This window comes from Panthera uncia, chromosome D4 (genome assembly GCF_023721935.1).
Source record: "Panthera uncia isolate 11264 chromosome D4, Puncia_PCG_1.0, whole genome shotgun sequence".
Classification (NCBI taxonomy): domain Eukaryota; kingdom Metazoa; phylum Chordata; class Mammalia; order Carnivora; family Felidae; genus Panthera; species Panthera uncia.
In genome coordinates this window covers 69645282-69663050 of record NC_064807.1, presented here as the reverse complement: position 1 = coordinate 69663050, position 17769 = coordinate 69645282, and the positions used below count along the sequence as shown (strand labels likewise).

Sequence of the window (17769 nt, the reverse complement as noted above, 5' to 3'; positions counted from 1 at the left end):
CGTCCCTTCGTATTTTAATTTTTTAAAAATTATTTTTTTAGAGAGAACGTGTATGAGCAAGCAGGGGAGGGGCAGAGAGAGATAATTTTAAGCAGGCTCTACACTCAGCATGGAGCCCAACACCGGGGCTCTATCTCATGACCCTGGGATCATGACCTGAGTCAAAATCAAGAGTGAGAGGCTCAACCGACTCAGCCACCCAGGCACCTCAGTTTTTAATTTTTAAATAGTTGAAAAAAAAAAAATGAATAACATTTTCTGATACATGAGAATTATAGAGTCCATAAAGTTTTACTGGAACACATATATACCCTTTCATTTATCTGTTGCCTGTGGCTGCTTTTGTGCTACAGTGGCAGAATGGAGTTGTTGCATCACAGACCATAGGTCCCACAAAGCCTAGTTGGCCCTTTACAGAAAACATTTGTTGATCTCTGCTTTAATTTATTTAAGTAATCTCTACACTCATGACGTTCGAACTCATGACCTGGAGATCAAGAGTCGGATGCTCCTCTGGCTGAGCCAGCTGGGCACCCTGACCTCTGTTTTAGATCATCTGTGTATTCTTTGTGTTTTATGTTTTGTATTTTTGATGAAAAGGCATAGGACATTTTGATATATAATTCATCTTTTACTTTTAAATAATAGCCTATTGTGTTATTTTCTTGCAGATACCAATAGATTGAATATAACGTATTATTAATTTTAAATGTCAGATGTTGTCAGTAGGAAGATGATTACATATGATGTATATATTTGTTTCTTACACTGCTCAGAGTCTGATGAATAGCAGTAAAGAAGAGATGCGTGAACTGGCAGCATTGTTTTATTCTGTGGTGGTGTCTACAGTGTCGGGAAATGAGTTGAAGTCAATGATAGAACAGCTTATAAAGACTACAAAAGACAATCATGTACGTTACCAGTTTTGTCTTTATTCTTTTTTGGGGGAGATGGCAGAGCTTTCCAAAAGCATCTGTTTTTAGGTTTTGTCTTCTCATTTCTAAAAGGAACTTTTATGATTGTGAAGAGTAAGTGAGATAGAGGTTAGATAATACATTGATTAATTCATTCTGTGCAACAACTTTGAGTGCCTTGTGTCTGATTTAGGTGCTGAATTTTAGGTGCTGGGAATTCAGTAAACACATGAGGATCCCTAGTACTACAGATGCTCAGAAATGTTAGTTCCTTTTTCTTTCCCCATCTACTGGTGCCTCTCATTGTGCCTGTTCTATCAGAAAGCATGTGCTTGCAAACATTCAGACCTCAACTTTGTGTTTAGAGGTTTTAGCAGTTAGAAATAGTATCTGCTCATTGTATTTTGTTGGCGGTAGGGAGAAGTTAGGCTTAAAGATTGTGGTAATGTAGTTACGTAAGTGCTCTAAGCTAGAAGAATGTATGGGTGCTACAGGGGGGCCTGCAGGAGAGCCCCTTCACACCGACATGGAGTGGGTGTAGGATTAGGGAATTACTTGAAGTGAGTCAAGACCCAGCTTACCTTCTTAGAATTCTTGAGTGTTAGAAACCCCAGATTCATTAGTGTTCGGTCGAATCTCAAATGATCACTTTGTTGTCTGGCCTTATGTTTTATTGGAGATGACTGTAAGAAACATAGTTATTTCGGTGCATTCTTGCATGTGTGAGAGAGTGACAGACACGTATGCTGTTGTGTGGTTAAATTCAGAGCCCAGAGATACAACACGGATCCTTGCTTGCATTGGGGTTCACAGTAGGAAGATATTTGGCTAAGAAGAAAATGAGAATGGCCGAACAACAAGACCTGGAGACAAATGCCGATTTCCTGCCTGACCAGGAGGAGCTCATTCAGAGCGCCACAGAAACGATAGGTAATGAATACGCTCATGCTGACTTGGATGTTGCAGTGTCTGAATTAGGTTAAAATTTAATACAGCATTTTAGTTTCTTTTTGCAGCATTGCACTTTAAAGGTGCAAGCCTTTTCACAATACCTTACTTAGTGTTGGATAAATTCTGTGTTTTTAATAGCAAGGAAAGTACTCTAGTTTTTCTGTATATTTTTTCCTATACATAGGTTTCAGTATGACGGAGGTGATACTTCCTCACGGGGAAAACCTTAAACATTTACCAGAGTACAGTGCTGTTTACCTAATTTCTATGTTGTTTTGTTACTGAGTAAATGCTAACAAATTATCAACTAGAGGGAAATGTAGACTTTGATTTGTTGTGCTCTCTTTAAAACAATCTCAAGTACCTTGCTGCTTGCCCTGGATCCCAAGAGCAAAAGTGTATTCTTCTCAGTTTTGTCTCAATGTGCTTTCAGGCTCGTTTTTGGACAGTACGTCGCCCCTCCTGGCAATTGCTGCCTGTACAGCCCTGGGTGAAATTGGCAGAAACGGTCCCCTCCCAATCCCCAGTGAGGGATCTGGCTTCACCAAATTGCATCTTGTAGAAAGCTTACTGAATAGAATACCCTCCAGTAAAGAAACAAATAAGGCAAGTTTCTTTTTTTTCCCTTCCTTTCTGAAATTCTTTCTATTTGTAGATACATAAATGAGCAAAAACACAGTTGTAATGAGGATAGAGGGCCATGCAGCTGGAGGAAGGATTTAATATAAAAGGGAATGATACAGGAAGTCTAGGTGACTGTTTAATTTTGAGTTAAGGGTGATTTTGTTCAGCCTTTCTGCATGCACCATTTGGCCCAGCTGCTCCAGTGTAGGCCCATAACTGTTAGGATTTGGGTAAAGAATTAAGTGCATCAGGTAGTTCTTTTGTCCTGCAAACAATGGATAATAAAGTGTTAAATAGTTTGTAAAGTGTTAAATAGTTTTATCACGTTTGTAATTTTAGAACAACTCTAAATCTTAATCTCTGACAGCCGATTTGGTTTTAAGAAATCTGGGCATTAGTAAGAGGGGTGAGTAATATCTGAGGAGAGGGACTTTTATCATTTTTAAGTTTCAGATAAACATTTTCATAAAGTTAAAAACATTATATTTGTGATCAGAGTACCTCAGTGTTGAAGTATAATATGATTTAATGAGCAGATAAATCAACTTACTACAAATTTAATAGACACATAAGCTTATTCTTTTTAAGTTTATTTATTTTGAGAGAGAGAGAGAGAGAGAGAGAGAGAGAGAGAATGAGTGGGGGAGGGGCAGTGAGGGAAGGAGAGAGAGAATCCCAAGCAGGTTCTGCACTGTCAGCACAGAGCCTAATTCGGGGCTCGATCTCCCCAATTGTGAGATCAAGACCTGAGCTGAAATCAAGAGTCAGATGCTTAACTGACTGAGCCACCCAGGCACCCTTTTTATTCTTTTTTTTTAGAGAGAGAAAGCACAAGCAGAGAGAGAGAGAGAGAGAGAGAGAATTAATCTTAAGCAGGCACCATGTTCAGCACAGAGCCTGATGCGGGGCTCAATCCTGTGGTCCTGGGATCATGACCTGAGCTGAAATCAAGAGTCAGATGCTCAACTGACTGAGCTACCCAGGCACTCCCATAATCTGATTCTTGATCTGGACACCATTTAAAACTTCCTGAGAATGTCACAGTGTAGTTTTTGTTAGCTGTTATTAACTAATTAGTGATTATCAACCCTTGGTGAGCACTTATAATGTGCCGGGTGTGTGCTTGAGTGATTCACGTACATTAATTAATTGAATTCTCTGAAAGGTCTAGTGAAGTAGGTACAGTTTTCATCTCTGTTTTCCCAGATGAGGAAATAGAATCACAGAGAGGTGGAGTATCTTGCCTAAGGTTACATACCTGTAAAGACTGCTAAAATGGTCAAGCTGTGAGTTGATCTTAGGTCACCCAGGCCCAGAAACCTACATTTATAAACAGTTTGAAGGATAATAAACCTACTTAGAGGATTTCTTCTTTCTTCTTTTGCAGCCACGGACCTTTAATGAACTCAGTTTTATGTCTTTCTACCTCCAGTGTCTTATAAACATAATTATGTAAAATTGGATACTTTTAAGAAGAAACTTACGTGTATAAGTGCTTTAGCCAGCCTACTCCTCCCTGTCCTCTCATTTTGGAAACACTGTTCTCTGATAAAGCTGTTATGTACTTTGTTTAAAAAAATTTTTCCGTTCTTTTAGATGAAAGAACGAGCAATCCAAACACTGGGATATTTTCCAGTTGGGGATGGAGATTTTCCTCACCAGAAGCTCCTCTTGCAAGGTCTGATGGACTCTGTGGAGGTATTTATATTGCTATCTGATTGTTATTCAGAAAAAGGCTTTTTTTTTTTTTTTTTTTTTAGCTGGAGTTTTGTATGCTATGAGATTTTAAATTAAACTTTTATTCATTTATTCACCAAGTACTTATTGAGTACAAACCAGCCTTGGGCTTACCACTTCGGTAGGCATAGCATTGACGAAATCACCTATATGGGAAAATCCTCTCCTCATAATTATTGAGTAAAGCCCAGTGCATTGTGGGTGGAAGAGGACATTTAACCCAGTGAACTAGATGTAGGAATTGGATGCTGGTATTCCAGTTGCTCTTGAGTTGGATGGCCTAGCTTCTGTCTTCTGGATAAATTTCTAGGGTAGTTGGGAAGACCAACAAATGGGCAGCTGCTAGGCCTGTGTCATGAATCTTAACAAGACCTGATATGGACCCTCATTTAGGCTTGATTCTCGTCACTTACTCGCATTTTTGTACACCAGACTCTTTGTCCTTCTTTGCTCTGAGCTTTTGAAAGACTAATACTTCTTTCTTGGGTTGCGCTGAGCCCCTTGAAAGCCATCAAACTAGAGTAGATTCTTCATTTATTGGGCTCTCATGATTCTCCAAACTTTGTCTTCACAGCATTTATCACAGTTTCTAATTGCCCACTAGACTGAGGCAAAGTCTATTTTGATCCCCATTATGAAACAAGTGCCTGGCAGTGTGATTGGTAGTAGTAGGACCTCAATAAATGAACGAAGAGACATTTGCATAGAAGCCAGTAGACTCACAAAGGAGGGTGTGAGTACTTCTGTTTGGGAGACTTATGTTAGGGTTTTGGAGGTGAGGTTCCTTTTGGGCCTGGAAGGATGGCAGGGAGACAGGAAGCAGGTTGGGGTGAGGACTAAGGCCACTGAGTGACAGAGCCAGTGTTAGGATCCAGGTCTCTGGAGTCATAATCTGGTATTTTTTTTGAATTTTTTTAACGTTTATTTATTTTTGAGAGAGACAGAGCATGAGCGGGAGTGGGGCAGAGAGAGAGGGAGACACAGAATCTGAAGTAGGCTCCAGGCTCTGATCTGTCAGCACAGAGCCCGATGCGGGGCTCAAACTCTGGAATGGCGAGATCATGACCTGAGCTGAATTCGGAGGCTTAGCTGCCTGAGCTACCCAGGTGCCCCAATAATCCAGTATTTTTAATGTGAATTTTTTTGAGCATGACTTATACCACATTAGGTTCTCCCTGGTGTCATTGACATTGTAACCTCTTGGGGAAAAGCTTACAGTGTCTGCTTTCTTACCTTTTTTTCTTTTTAACAAATTCATGGGAGAGATGGATTTCCTCTAGTTTGATTGATTTTTGAGAGAAAGGGAGCATAAGTGTGGGAGAGGAGCAGAAAGAGAGGGAGAGAGAATCTTAAGCAGACTCCACACTGGCATGGAGCCTGATGCAGGGTTTGATCTCATGATAGTGAGATCATGCGTGACCTAAGCTGAAATCAAGAGTCGGACACTCAACTGACTGAGCCACCCAGGCGCCTCTCTTCTAGTTTTATTTAGATAAATGAAGGTTTGTCTGGATTATTAACTTGTTACTGAAGTTATTTTTTAAGAGTGTAGAAGGACAGAGATAATACGAAACGCTAGAAACATGATGGAGAGATTAAAGTTTAAGAATAGTGAGAAAGGGGTCGCTGTATGGCTCAGTGGGTTAAGCGTCCAACTCTTAATTTTGGCTCAGATAGTGATCTCATGGGTTGTGAAACTGAGCCCTGCATCAGGCTCTGCACTGATGATGCAAAGCCTGCTTGGGATTCTCTCTCCCTCTTTCTGCCTCTCCCGAACTCACGCTGTCTCTCTCAAATATAAATAAACATTAAAAAATACATTTAAATATCCCAGAAATAAAGGATCATGAGATGAGATAAAAACAGGTACATGGGGATTCATTATATTAGTATTATCTTTACTTCTGTGAGAGACGGAGACAGAATCTGAAGCAGGCTCCAGGCTCTGTGCTGTCACCACAGAGTCCATAGTGGGGCTCAAACTCATAAACTGTGAGATCATGACCTGAGCCGAAGTCGGACACTTAACTGACTGAGCCAGCCAGGCACCCCTATTTCTGGAATATTTAAAGTAAAGTCTGGGTATCCTATCATTCATAAATGGAGTTGAGGAATTTTGTTTTTGTTTGTAATGCCAGTTATGTTGTTAGTAACAATGGGAAAAACGTGTGATAAAGGGTACATAAAATGAATCCTTACTATGGGATCCTCTGTGTTGAGATACCTTTTCTCTGCTTAGAATTGCCAAAGCAGCTTTTGACCAGGAAAGCTGCAGAACTGAAGTCCTGAAATTCTTTTTCCTCAGAGTCGGAAGCTCTCAGCACTTGACACGTCACCGAGACCAGAGCATTTAGTTGATTGAGCTTAGGAATGGCTACACTGTGGTCTGTGTGCCGAGTTCTCCCAAAGGTCGCTCTTTCCATGCTCCTCACGGGGACCCTCTGTTCTTCATTCTCTTCTCAGTCCCCACATTCTTAGCTGTTTTCCAGTTTACAGTAAACAGAAAAATGCTGAAGGGAGCTAAGACAGGCCCAATTCCGTGTTGTCAGTGCAGTGATTCATGCTTGTGAAATGTGTCAAAATTTCTAAACCAAATTAAAAAAATTTGAGTATATACTGTATAGAACTTTTTTAATGTTTGATTTTTGAAACAGTTTCAAACTTACAGTGCAGTGTAAGAATGATATAAAGAACTCCCATATACCCTTCATCTAGATACACCAAAATTTAACATTTTATCGCATTTGCTTTATCATTCTTTTTTTTTTCTGAACCACTGGAGAGTAACTGGCAGACACCACGTAATTCAGGAGTGCAAAGAGGGAGGTGCTAATGAATTAATACATTGTAATGGCTGCTGTTCGTAGTGCAGTTACCGCACATGAGGATCCTCTGGAAACCTTAAACATGTTACCGTCATTCCCTCCTCGCAGCCTGATGAGGCAGGTGATGGTGTTATGCCCGCATTACACACAAAGTTGAGACTCGGAGTTTAAATATGCCTGTGTGGCTAGTGAGAGACAGATTAGAATTTGCCCCGAGATCTGTGTGGCTTCACAGTCCGTGCCCTTTTCCCCAAAGTTACTGGTATCACTCTTCCAGCAGTTAAAAATCCCTGCTTAGTGGTTCTCTGCTGAGGGTGAAGAGTGCAGTGTGGTGTTGAGGTCATTCTCTACATTCTCCGTTCCCTCCCCTCCCCACCCTTCCCCTGTGAGCCACCAGGTTAGGTGAGAGCAATCCAGTAAAAAGCGTAAAAACCAAGCACGTTGACAGGGTGGATACCAAACAGCCTTTGTGTGGAAATAGACGTCTTTGGGAAATGTTCTCGCCGATTTGCGGCTTTTGTTTCCTTCCGTGCAGGCCAAGCAGATAGAGCTGCAGTTCACCATCGGGGAGGCCATCACCAGTGCTGCCGTAGGAACGAGCTCTGTGGCTGCCCGCGATGCCTGGCTGGTGACTGAAGAGGAGTATACTCCCCCTGCTGGTACGGTACCTGCAGCTCATCCCTTCAGAATCCAGTAACCCTTTCTGTTCTTGTTTGCACATTTGAAGCAAAAGAAAAAATGTATGCGTTCCATTTTAACTTTCTATAAAAATATTTATATCATTTTGGTTCAGTCAAGAAAAATAGTTGGTTAAAGGAGAGTGAACACAAAATGAACAAGAACTTCTTTGTTTAGTCCTTTGGCAAGCAAAGGAATTCGCTATGTTGTACCTTCAAGCTTAGGCTCTTTTCTGGAGGGTTGGGGTATTTAGCCAGATTCAGAAGTCGCAACACAGTTCCATTGCCAAGCTGTGTGTCCCTTAATCCTTTATCACATAATGAAACCTCAGGGTCTTCTGTTGGTGTTCCAAGTACCTCTGCCCGGAGGGTCACTGGCTTTCTGTAACTATGCACGAGAGGGAGGGTGTGGTTTCCAACTACGTGTCATAGATACTATGGTTTCATATGTCTTGTGGTTCGATTTCAGTTTGGAATTGAAAATGAATTCTGTTTCAGATACTGAAATATATTTTTAGTCCTAAAAACAAAAGAAAAGTCACCTGATGTTTTATATGTTATCTTCTCAGTTAAGGAAATGATAGTGTTTTCATGGTAATTGTTGCATTATGAATTGTATTTTACCATGAATACACTAGTTTTGCATTTTGCATTTTTGCATACGTTCACCTGTTCGTTAACCACCATAAAGAAATGTAAAGGGAATGGACAGATATACTTTCACTTGCTATCTAATTAGGAGAGCTATAACTTGACAGAAGCTGATAGGGCTAATTCTCTGAGGCTTCTCTCAGTGGGTATGAGGCCAGGTAAGGAGGATTGTCTATAAATGGGAGAAGATACTAAAGGAAGGGAAGTGACCGTTGTTAACAGGCAACCAGACTGGAAGTAGAAACTCGGAGTTTGCACATGAGGGGTGATGTTGGAGGCTTGATGGTAGTGAGGGCTCATGACGCGGAAGAGCAGATCTGCTGTAAAAGCCATGTTTCTGAGTCCATGGATTTCTCTGTAGTGACTTAAGCAAATGAAGATTAATAGAGAGGTACCTATGCCCGTCTTCAGACTTACAAACTTCCTATGTCTCATGCTCTTCTTGGAAGAATTTGTTCTTTGGTTGGCTTGGCTCTTTGCTCATCCAAAAGAGTCTCAGTTAAATTGTCCATCAAGTGTTAAGGTTTGCCCCATCTTTGTGTGTTTAGGGAAAGGAGAGCATAAAATCCTGTGAAGTGGGTAATGATGACATTTCGACCTGAATTTTGATTATGCATGTTTGTCATTCTCCTCTGAGTGCTACTCAGCTTTTTTGATGTCTTTTGTTGTAGTGTACTGATCTGGCTTTGAATAGAAGATACAGTATTGGAGAAGCCACTTAGGGCCTAGGTCTTAGCCATCTTAGCATCTCAAGCATGTAATACAGTACCTGGCGCAGTGTGGGAATCTAATCAGAGCTTGTTTACTTGGTGATTGTGGCTGCTTAGGTGGCAGACCTACAGATAGCTGGAATTGTGGTTTTGGGAAGGTAAAGGAGAGATTGTGTTTGCCTCTGAGAACTAGAACTAGATTTATTTATTGAATGAGAGAGAGAATGCATGGGGGAGGGATAGAAGGAAGGAGAGAGAGTGGATTCCAAGCAGGCTCGACGTGCAGCACAGATCCCAATCCACAGTGCAGAGCCCGATGCAGGGCTCGATCTCATGACTGTGAGGTCATGGATGAGCTGAGCTGAAATTGCGAGTCAGACACTTAACCAACTGAGCCGCCACCCAGGCATCCCTGAGAACTAGATTTATGTGACCAGTGAGGAATTAATAGCACCTGCCTCTGTCTTTTTTTTTTTTTAATGTTTATTTATTTTTGAGAGAGAGAGAGACAGAGTGCAAGGAGGAGAGGAGCAGAGAGAGGGGGAAACACAGAATCGGAAGCAGGCTCCAAGCTCTGAGCTGTCAGCACGGAGCCCAATGCGGGGCTCGAACCCATGAACCATGAGATCATGACCTAAACCGAGGTCGAACGCTCAACCGCCCGAGCCACTCAGGTGCCCCTGCACCTGCTTCTTTCTGTATCCGAATTCCTATGAAGAGGGGGATGTCCCCTAATAGAGCTCTACCTTTTTCAGGCCTTTTGTTGGCTTTGTGGGAGTCCTATTCTGGCTTTTTTTTTTTTTTCCCCCTTAGGAATGTTATCATTCTAGGGTCTTCTTCTAACCATTTCCTTCTTTCTGAAATCTTGTCTTACCTATATTCTCCTTTCTTTTTGGTCCGGTTGGGTTGCATTTTCACCCAGGCCTTTACCATATCCCCAGCACTTTCTTGGAACATTTTTCACCTAGGTTTTGCAAGACTGTGTTTGCCTGTGTTTCTTCCTTACCTCTGACCTCTTCTTGTTGTCCTTCACTGGTCTTGTTCCTGCATACTCCTCACTGTGCTGGGATGTCCCAGTTCACTCACTCCAGTATATGTTGATGGCCCCCAAGTGGATATCTCATCTTAGAACCATTGTGTTGTACTCCAGAACTATATTTCCATTAGGTGTGTCCATACACAGGTCCCCTAGGCTCCACTGTAGCTAGATGCCTGACTCTGAAATCACCTCTTCCTCCTGTTGGCTTCCCAAACCGTTTGCCCTCTTTATTTCCCAAAACTATTCTCTCTTTAGTCCCTATCTCAATTAAAAGTAACACTGTTTCTATCCAGTTTCCTGCGTAGCTGAAAATCCTGCTCTTACAGAGCTTTATATTAAGTGGGGAGTTGGCAAAAAGCAAATAAGAGAAACACGCAACATGCTAAATGGTGACAAGTGCTATGGAGGGAAGTATAGCAGAGAAAGCGATAGATAAAATTTGGGTAGGAATTGAGAGTGCACGGGGCACCTGCTCTCAGGGAGGTGTCACTAAAGTGAAGACCTGAAACAGAAGAGCATTGGAGGCAGAAGGAGTAGCAATTGCAAGCAAGGCCCTGAAGCATGAGTATGTTTGAGGTCAGTGGGACTGGAGTAGTGTGTGTGAGGGAACGGGGAGTAAGAGATAACATAGAGGGGCTTTGTAGGCTACCGTGGGGGCCTTAATAGGAAGCGGTTATAGGAGGGCCCTGGTCTGACTACATTTTAAAAGGGTCATTTTGGGGCACCTGGGTGGCTCAAGTCGGTTAAGCATCCAAGTTCAGCTCAGGTCATAAAACTGCAGTTTGTGAGTTCAAGCCCCACGTCAGGCTCTGTGCTGGCAGCGCAGAGCCTGGATTCTGCTTTGGATTCTGTCTCCCGTCTCTCTCTCACTTTCTCCTCCCCTCCTCACACTCAGGCTCTCTCTCTCAAAAATAAACAAACATTAAAAATAAATAAATAAATAAGTCAGTCAGTCAGTCACTCACTCACGCACTCACTCAGTCACTCAGTCAGTCATTTGTATTTTGTTGAAAGTAGTCTGGAGCAGGGCCAGGGCAGTGCAAGGAGAATAGTTAGGAGGCTCTGGCAGTATTCCAGGTGAGAGAGGATGGGGACTTTACTGGGATGGATGTGAAGAGTGAGAGGAGTCAGGGATGACCTCGGAGGTTTTGATGCGAGTAGCTGAAAGAATGGAATTGCCATTTAACTAAGATGGGGGGCTGTGGGAGATACAGACGTGGTGGGTGCAGGGAGAAATCTGCTTTTCTGACTCTTCTCACTCCTCCCTCTCAGTGTTGGAATGCCCCAATGCCCCCATAGGTGAGTTGTAACCAGTATCTTCATGGACATATCTGGAAGTCAGTTGGATATATGAGTATGGCATTTTGAGGAGTCACAGTTTGGAAAATATTTGGGAGTATCATGTAAAGATAGTTTTTAAAGCCATGTGTTATGTGTAATCGCTGAGGGGTAAGTAGAAAGGAGAAGAGATCCAACAGCCAAGCCCTGGGGTCCCCAGAGTTCCGAGTTTCAGTAGATGAGGAGAAATCAGGGAAGGACACTGAGAAGAAGTGGCCTGAAGTAGGGGGCCCTGGAAGGGAAGTGAAGAAAATCTATGTAGAGGGGAGGGAAAGGACTGGGATGGGGATCAGCCAGGTCTCACACTGCTGAGAGATCAATTAAGATGAACACTGACAAGTGATCATTGAACTTAGCAACAGGATGGTAATTGGTGACTTTTATAAGTAATTTCTGTGGAGTGGAGAAGGTAAAAGCCTGATTTGGAGTGGGTTCAAAAAAAGAGGAGAGAAAAACTTAGACTATTGAGTATAGACAACTACTTGAAAGGTTTTAATGAAAAGCAGTGATTCTTGACTGTAAGAGGGAGATTTTACCCCGTGGGGGACATTTGGTAATGTCTGGACACTGGACAGGGCGGGTGCGGCTGGTCTCTAGAGAGGGGAGGCCAGCAAGCTGCTGAACATGCTGCAGTGCACAGAATGGGCCTGCAACACACTTGCTGGCCAGAAATGTCCGAGGACTCTGAAGTAATAAAGGAGAAGAAAAAAAGACACGTGTAGCTAGAGGAGGAAAGTCAAGTCTGAAGAGTTTTGTTTGTGTGTCAGTTTTTAGATGGGAGATGGAAAAGATGTGGTAGAGAAGGAAAAATTGCTAAGACCAGAGAGAGTAGGGATAATTTTTGTTTAAATTGGCTTAATTTTTTAAGAGAAGGTTTAGGTTCACAGCAAAATTAAGAGGAAGATACAGAAATTTTCCATATGCCCCCTGCCCCCTACACCTACATAGCCTCCCCCGTAGTAGGAATAAGTTTTCATTCTAGGGAGCTAAAGTTACGAGAGTACCTTTGAAGGTTTATTTAGCTTGTGTTGGGTTCTGAAGTAGACGATTACCAAAATTCTTTCAACAACTTAAACACCTTAGTCATTCAGATACTTATATGTTATAAGCTTCTTGTGTTGAATAAATATTAAAATTTAATTTTTCCGTAAACTCTATTTAATTATTTTAATTACTTCTATCATTCCTTTTTTTCCCCTCAGGAGCCAAAGTGAATGATGTGGTCCCCTGGGTGTTGGATGTGATTTTAAATAAACATATTGTCAGCCCCAACCCACACGTGAGGCAAGCGGCCTGCATCTGGCTCCTTTCCCTTGTGAGGAAGCTAAGTACCCATAAAGAAGTGAAGGTAAGCCATGCTATAAATGTGCTCAGCACCTTTGGAAATTGTTTATGAAATATTTATCATTGAAAGCTGGTAGGAAGAAAAGTGTATGAAGGGGAGGGCCACAAACTGATAACAGATATTTTGAAATAAGCTGTACATGAAAGATGACAGCCTGATCTATATCGGTTAGAAGATGATTCTAAACTTGAAGGTATAAAGTCAAATGGTAAGGATAGGGAGGCTGAGAAGTGGTCCAGCCTTCAGGTAATTTGGCTGCCTTCAGAGACCAGAGCATAACATAATAGGTAATGTGGCTGCCTGGGGTTGGAAGACTCCAACAAGGTGTTGTGTACGCTGAGAAAAGATTCTTACCCTCCCTTATCTACCAAGAGGTAGAGTTTGTGTTCTAAACTCCTTTCTTCTTCTTTCAGTCTCACCTGAAGGAAATTCAGAGTGCATTTGTTTCCGTTTTGTCAGAAAATGATGGTAGGTTATTGGTAAATATTTGATTTCCAAACTTCAGTAAACTTGTATTTTAAATTTTGAAAAAATCTAGATTAACGAGCATAAAAGAGGGACAAAGGAAGGTCGATTCTTATTGACTGATTTGATTAATTAGATCATGTTCTTCAGTTTTGCATTTAAGAATGGAGCTGAGGCCTTGGGGCACCTGGCAGGCTCAGTCAGTAGAGCATGCAACTCTAGGTCTTGGGGTTGTGAGTTGATACCCTATGTGTGGCGTAGAGTTTATTTAAAATAAAAAAAAATTAAAATAAAAATGGAGCTGAGGCCTCAATGATAGTATTTATAAACAATCGCTTTCTTTTACTTCTGATTCCTTTCCACTTTGTGATGTAAGTCAGGGGAGGGTGAACGTGTTAGACATTGAAATAAGTAGCTCTGTTTTAGAAATTGTTTCAATATAATAGAGTCTCGTATTGACTTTTCATTTAAAAAACATTGGACGTGGATGTGTTGAAATCCCATGAGGCTGTTGTACTTCGCATGAGTATGCCTTGTAGCGCCCTGATCCTCTCTCACGGTGCCTGCATGCCCAGGCCCAGCAGTGTGGACTTGGCTTGTGAATTGACTCTTGTGAATGTAGTTCTCCTTTACAGGGACTTTTTTGGTGCCATGTCCACTGATGATTTAGTATGTTTTAACAAAATAAGCAGATAGATGATGTTTTCATATCTTTACTTTGATATTATTTTGGATTTCTGTTACAGCTTTTTAAAAAATCTAGTGATGGCCAGAAGACAAATTTCTCTTAAAGTAATACTATTCTGTCTGACTTGTGTGCAGAACTTAGCCAAGATGTTGCCTCAAAAGGTCTTGGGTTGGTGTATGAACTGGGCAATGAACAAGATCAACAGGAATTGGTTTCAACACTTGTAGAGACACTCATGACTGGCAAAAGGTACAGTGAACTTGAACATTTCACATTTAAACACGTATAGCAAATTTTGCACATACTGAGAATATGCAGTGGAAGAAGGAAACGTCAGCTTTTGGTGTTCCTGTTTATTAAGGTCTTGTGGATTGCATGTCAGCGATTGTTCTGCAGTGGAGAGTGGTTTAATTACTCAGTGTATCCTGTTTAGACGGTAAAGTGAAAGAAACCAAACTACTGTTCAGAAACATGCCAGTAGGTCGGGCTTTGAAAGTTGAATGCTCTCGGACAATCAAAGCATCGGATTACAAAAATACCGTAATTGCTGTTGACTAAATGAACATGAAGATGTGGAGAGGAAGCTTGCATGTCTTTTGTAGCTTGATCTGTGAAGAGGATGAGAGGGGCGATCATTCTTGTAATTGGTCACTGCTTTATGTCACCTTCCTTACAGGGAGGATAGTTTTTAATGGGTGACCACATTTAATGCAGTTTAACTTGACGTGGGATGTCTTTTATGTCTCTTTGTTCATCCTAGAATTCATTTTACAAAATTCTTAGGCTTATTGGAAAGGATTTAGGTGACTTTTACATCTTGCACATGGTAGATTCTTGCTGTGGAATTTGATGTTAATCAGTTTATAAAGGAAATGAATCAGTTGAATGAAAAAATTTCATTGGTATGAAAAAATTGAGGCTAATTTCAAGTCTTATTGTTCTGCTTTAGAGCGAAACATGAAGTTTCTGGAGAGACAGTGGTATTTCAAGGGGGAAACCTTGGCAAAACACCCGATGGGTAAGTGTGCCAAATGCATTGATTGTTCATCATAAACACCTTTAGTCTTGTCAATAGAACGCTCACAACGCTGATTCCCACCTTCCTGGGAAATGTTGTATGTTAATGGAAGAAGAAAACGTCTGTGGAGAAAGTGTAGTGTCTCAGCTTGAGGTTCTTGGGAAACAGACTGTGAGGTGGAGGTTTGTCTGCTGGAACCTGAAATGAAGAGTGCCCCAGCCTTATCACCTGGGGTAGCAACGAGGCAGGAGAGAGGGTTGGTGGCCCAAGGAGGAGCTGACTTGCTGCTAATACTTAAGCAGATCCTGAGCTCTGGAGGATCTGGGCTGGGAGGAAGGGCTGGGCTGGCCCTTCAGAGCTGTCCTGCTTTGAGGGGCCAGGCCTTTACATTCCTCTCATTAGACTTTAAATCCCCTCGGTGACTAGGCATCAGTGGTGGGCCTCTCTGGAGAAGGACCTGACCTTGTACTGAGGGCAGTTCTGTTAGCTCCCGGGCGGCTGAGTCCTGAGGAGGGGTCTGGCAGCACAGCTTGGCATCCACTGCATTTCGTTTTTTGGGGGGAGCAACTCTACTTGGTATTGTGGGGTCTACCAAGTTAGCATTTCAGATTAGTTCCTAGAGCTTTACCCTCTTTTTGTCTTATCATTATTTCATTGTGGTTACGCTGCTGCTTTTCCTTTGAAAGCCCTCAGGTCAGACTGCTCAGCTGGCTGGGCCTTGCTGTGACATCACACAGAGCCCTGTTTCAGTGTTGTCTACAACACCAGAAACCAGTTGTTTGTTCTGTCCTTGACTTTCTCCCATAGCTCACTGTTTCCACATTGAAAGTAATATGTTTTTTTTAAGTTTATTTATCTTGAGAGAGTGAGTGAGCACTATCAGGGGAGGGGCAGAGAGGGAGAGAGAGAATCCCAAGCAGGCTCTACACTGTCAGCACAGAGCCTGACTTGGGACTCAGTCTCACAACCAGTGAGATCATGACCTGAGCCGAGATCAAGAGTTGGAAGCTAACCAAGGCACCCAGACACCCCTTGAAAGTTATTTTTGTTCCACTTACCCTCCCTGTAGACTTTTTCTGAAAAAGTGCTCTTTTCACAGAGTAACACAAATAATCGGGTCTTTGAGTAAATATTACTTGTTCAGAGGAAAGTTAACGAGACTCAAAAGAAGTTATCAAGATTGGGGTGCTGCAGTACTACAATTTGTATGGAATCTCAGAAGACCCTGAATAGCCAAAGCAGTCTTGAAAAAGAAAAGCAAAGCTGGAGGCATCACAATTCTAGACTTCAAGTTATAGTATAAAGTTGTAGTCATCAAAACAGTACGGTACTGGCACGAAAATAGACACATAGATCAATGAAACAGAATAGAAAGTCCAGAAACCCATAATTATGTAGTCAGTTAATCTTTGACAAAGCAGGAAAACATATCCAGTGGAAAAAGACAATCTCTTCAACAAATGGTGTTAAGAAAACTAGACCACTTTCTTACACCGGACAGAAAAATAAAGTCAAAATGGGTTAAAGTCATAAATGTGAGACCTGAAACAATAAAAATCCTGGAAGAAAACACAGGCAGTGACCTCTTTGGCATCAGCTGTAGCAATTTCTTTCTAGATATGTCTGCTGAGGCAAGAGAATCAAAAGCAAAAATAAACTATTGGGACTATATTGAAATAAACAATTTCTACACAGCAGAGGAAGCAATCAACAAAACTAAAAGGAACCCATAGAATGGGAGAAGATACTTGGTAAATGACATATTTAATAAAGGGTTAGTATCCAACATGTATAAAGAACTGATACACTCAAAAACCAAATAATCCAATTAAAAGATGTGAATAGACATTTCTCTGAAGAAGACATACACAGATGGTCAACAGACACGTGAAGAGATGCTCAACGCCACTAATCATCAGGGAAATGCAAATCAGAACTAAAATGAGATACCATCTCATACCTGTCAAAATGGCTAAAATCAACAACACAAGAAAACAGCAGTGCTGGCAAGGATGTGGAGAATAAGAAACCCTCGTGCACCATTGGTGGGAATGCAAAATAGTGCAGCCACTGGAGAACAGTATGGAGGTTCCTCAAAAAGTTAAAAATAGAATTATGGTCCAGCAATTACATTCCTAGGTATTTACCAAAGAATACAAAAATACTAATTCAAAGGGATGCATGCACTCCTATGTTTATAGCAGCACTATATACAATAGCCAAGATAGGGAAGCAGCCCAAGTGTCCGCTGAGGTAGATGAATGGATAAAGAAGATGTGGCATCTATATACAATGGAATATTATTCAGCTGTAAAAAAGAATGAAATCTTGCCATTTGTAGTGAAATGGATGGAGCTAAAGAGTTTAATGCTAAATGAAATAAGTTAGAGAAAGATACCATGTGATTTCATTTATATGTGGAATTTAAGAAACAAAGCAAAGATCATAGGGGGAAAAAGAGAGGAAAACCAAAAAACAGACTCTTAACTCTAGAGAGCAGACTGATGTTTACCAGAGGGGAGTTGGGTGGGGTGACGGGTGAAATCGGTGATGGACTCAAGGGGCGCACTGGCCGTGATGAGCACAGGGTGTTGTATGGAACTGTTGACTCACTATATTATTGCACATAACGCTCACTATATGTTAACTAACGGGAATTAAAAAAAAACTTTAAAAAAAGATGGGCTGCTGTAGCTTAGAAAAGGCTTAGGGATGATAGAAGTTGTCTTTAAGTGACTCATGATTCTGAGAGATTGGTGCACAATGTAACGAAGAGTTACCCGCCTC

At 41.5% G+C, this 17769-nt stretch overlaps 1 protein-coding gene across 2 annotated transcripts in view; it reads left to right on the top strand.

Moving 5' to 3' along the window:
- Positions 1-17769, top strand: part of ECPAS (Ecm29 proteasome adaptor and scaffold) — a 105612-nt gene that overhangs the window by 60108 nt on the left and 27735 nt on the right. For both annotated transcript variants that reach the window (XM_049635887.1, XM_049635894.1), the window contains 9 exons: positions 777-911; positions 1682-1844; positions 2299-2471; positions 4086-4187; positions 7587-7710; positions 12669-12814; positions 13225-13279; positions 14099-14213; positions 14914-14982. In XM_049635887.1, the coding sequence (XP_049491844.1) occupies positions 777-911; positions 1682-1844; positions 2299-2471; positions 4086-4187; positions 7587-7710; positions 12669-12814; positions 13225-13279; positions 14099-14213; positions 14914-14982 (1082 nt within the window). The remainder of the gene's footprint in view (positions 1-776; positions 912-1681; positions 1845-2298; positions 2472-4085; positions 4188-7586; positions 7711-12668; positions 12815-13224; positions 13280-14098; positions 14214-14913; positions 14983-17769) is intronic.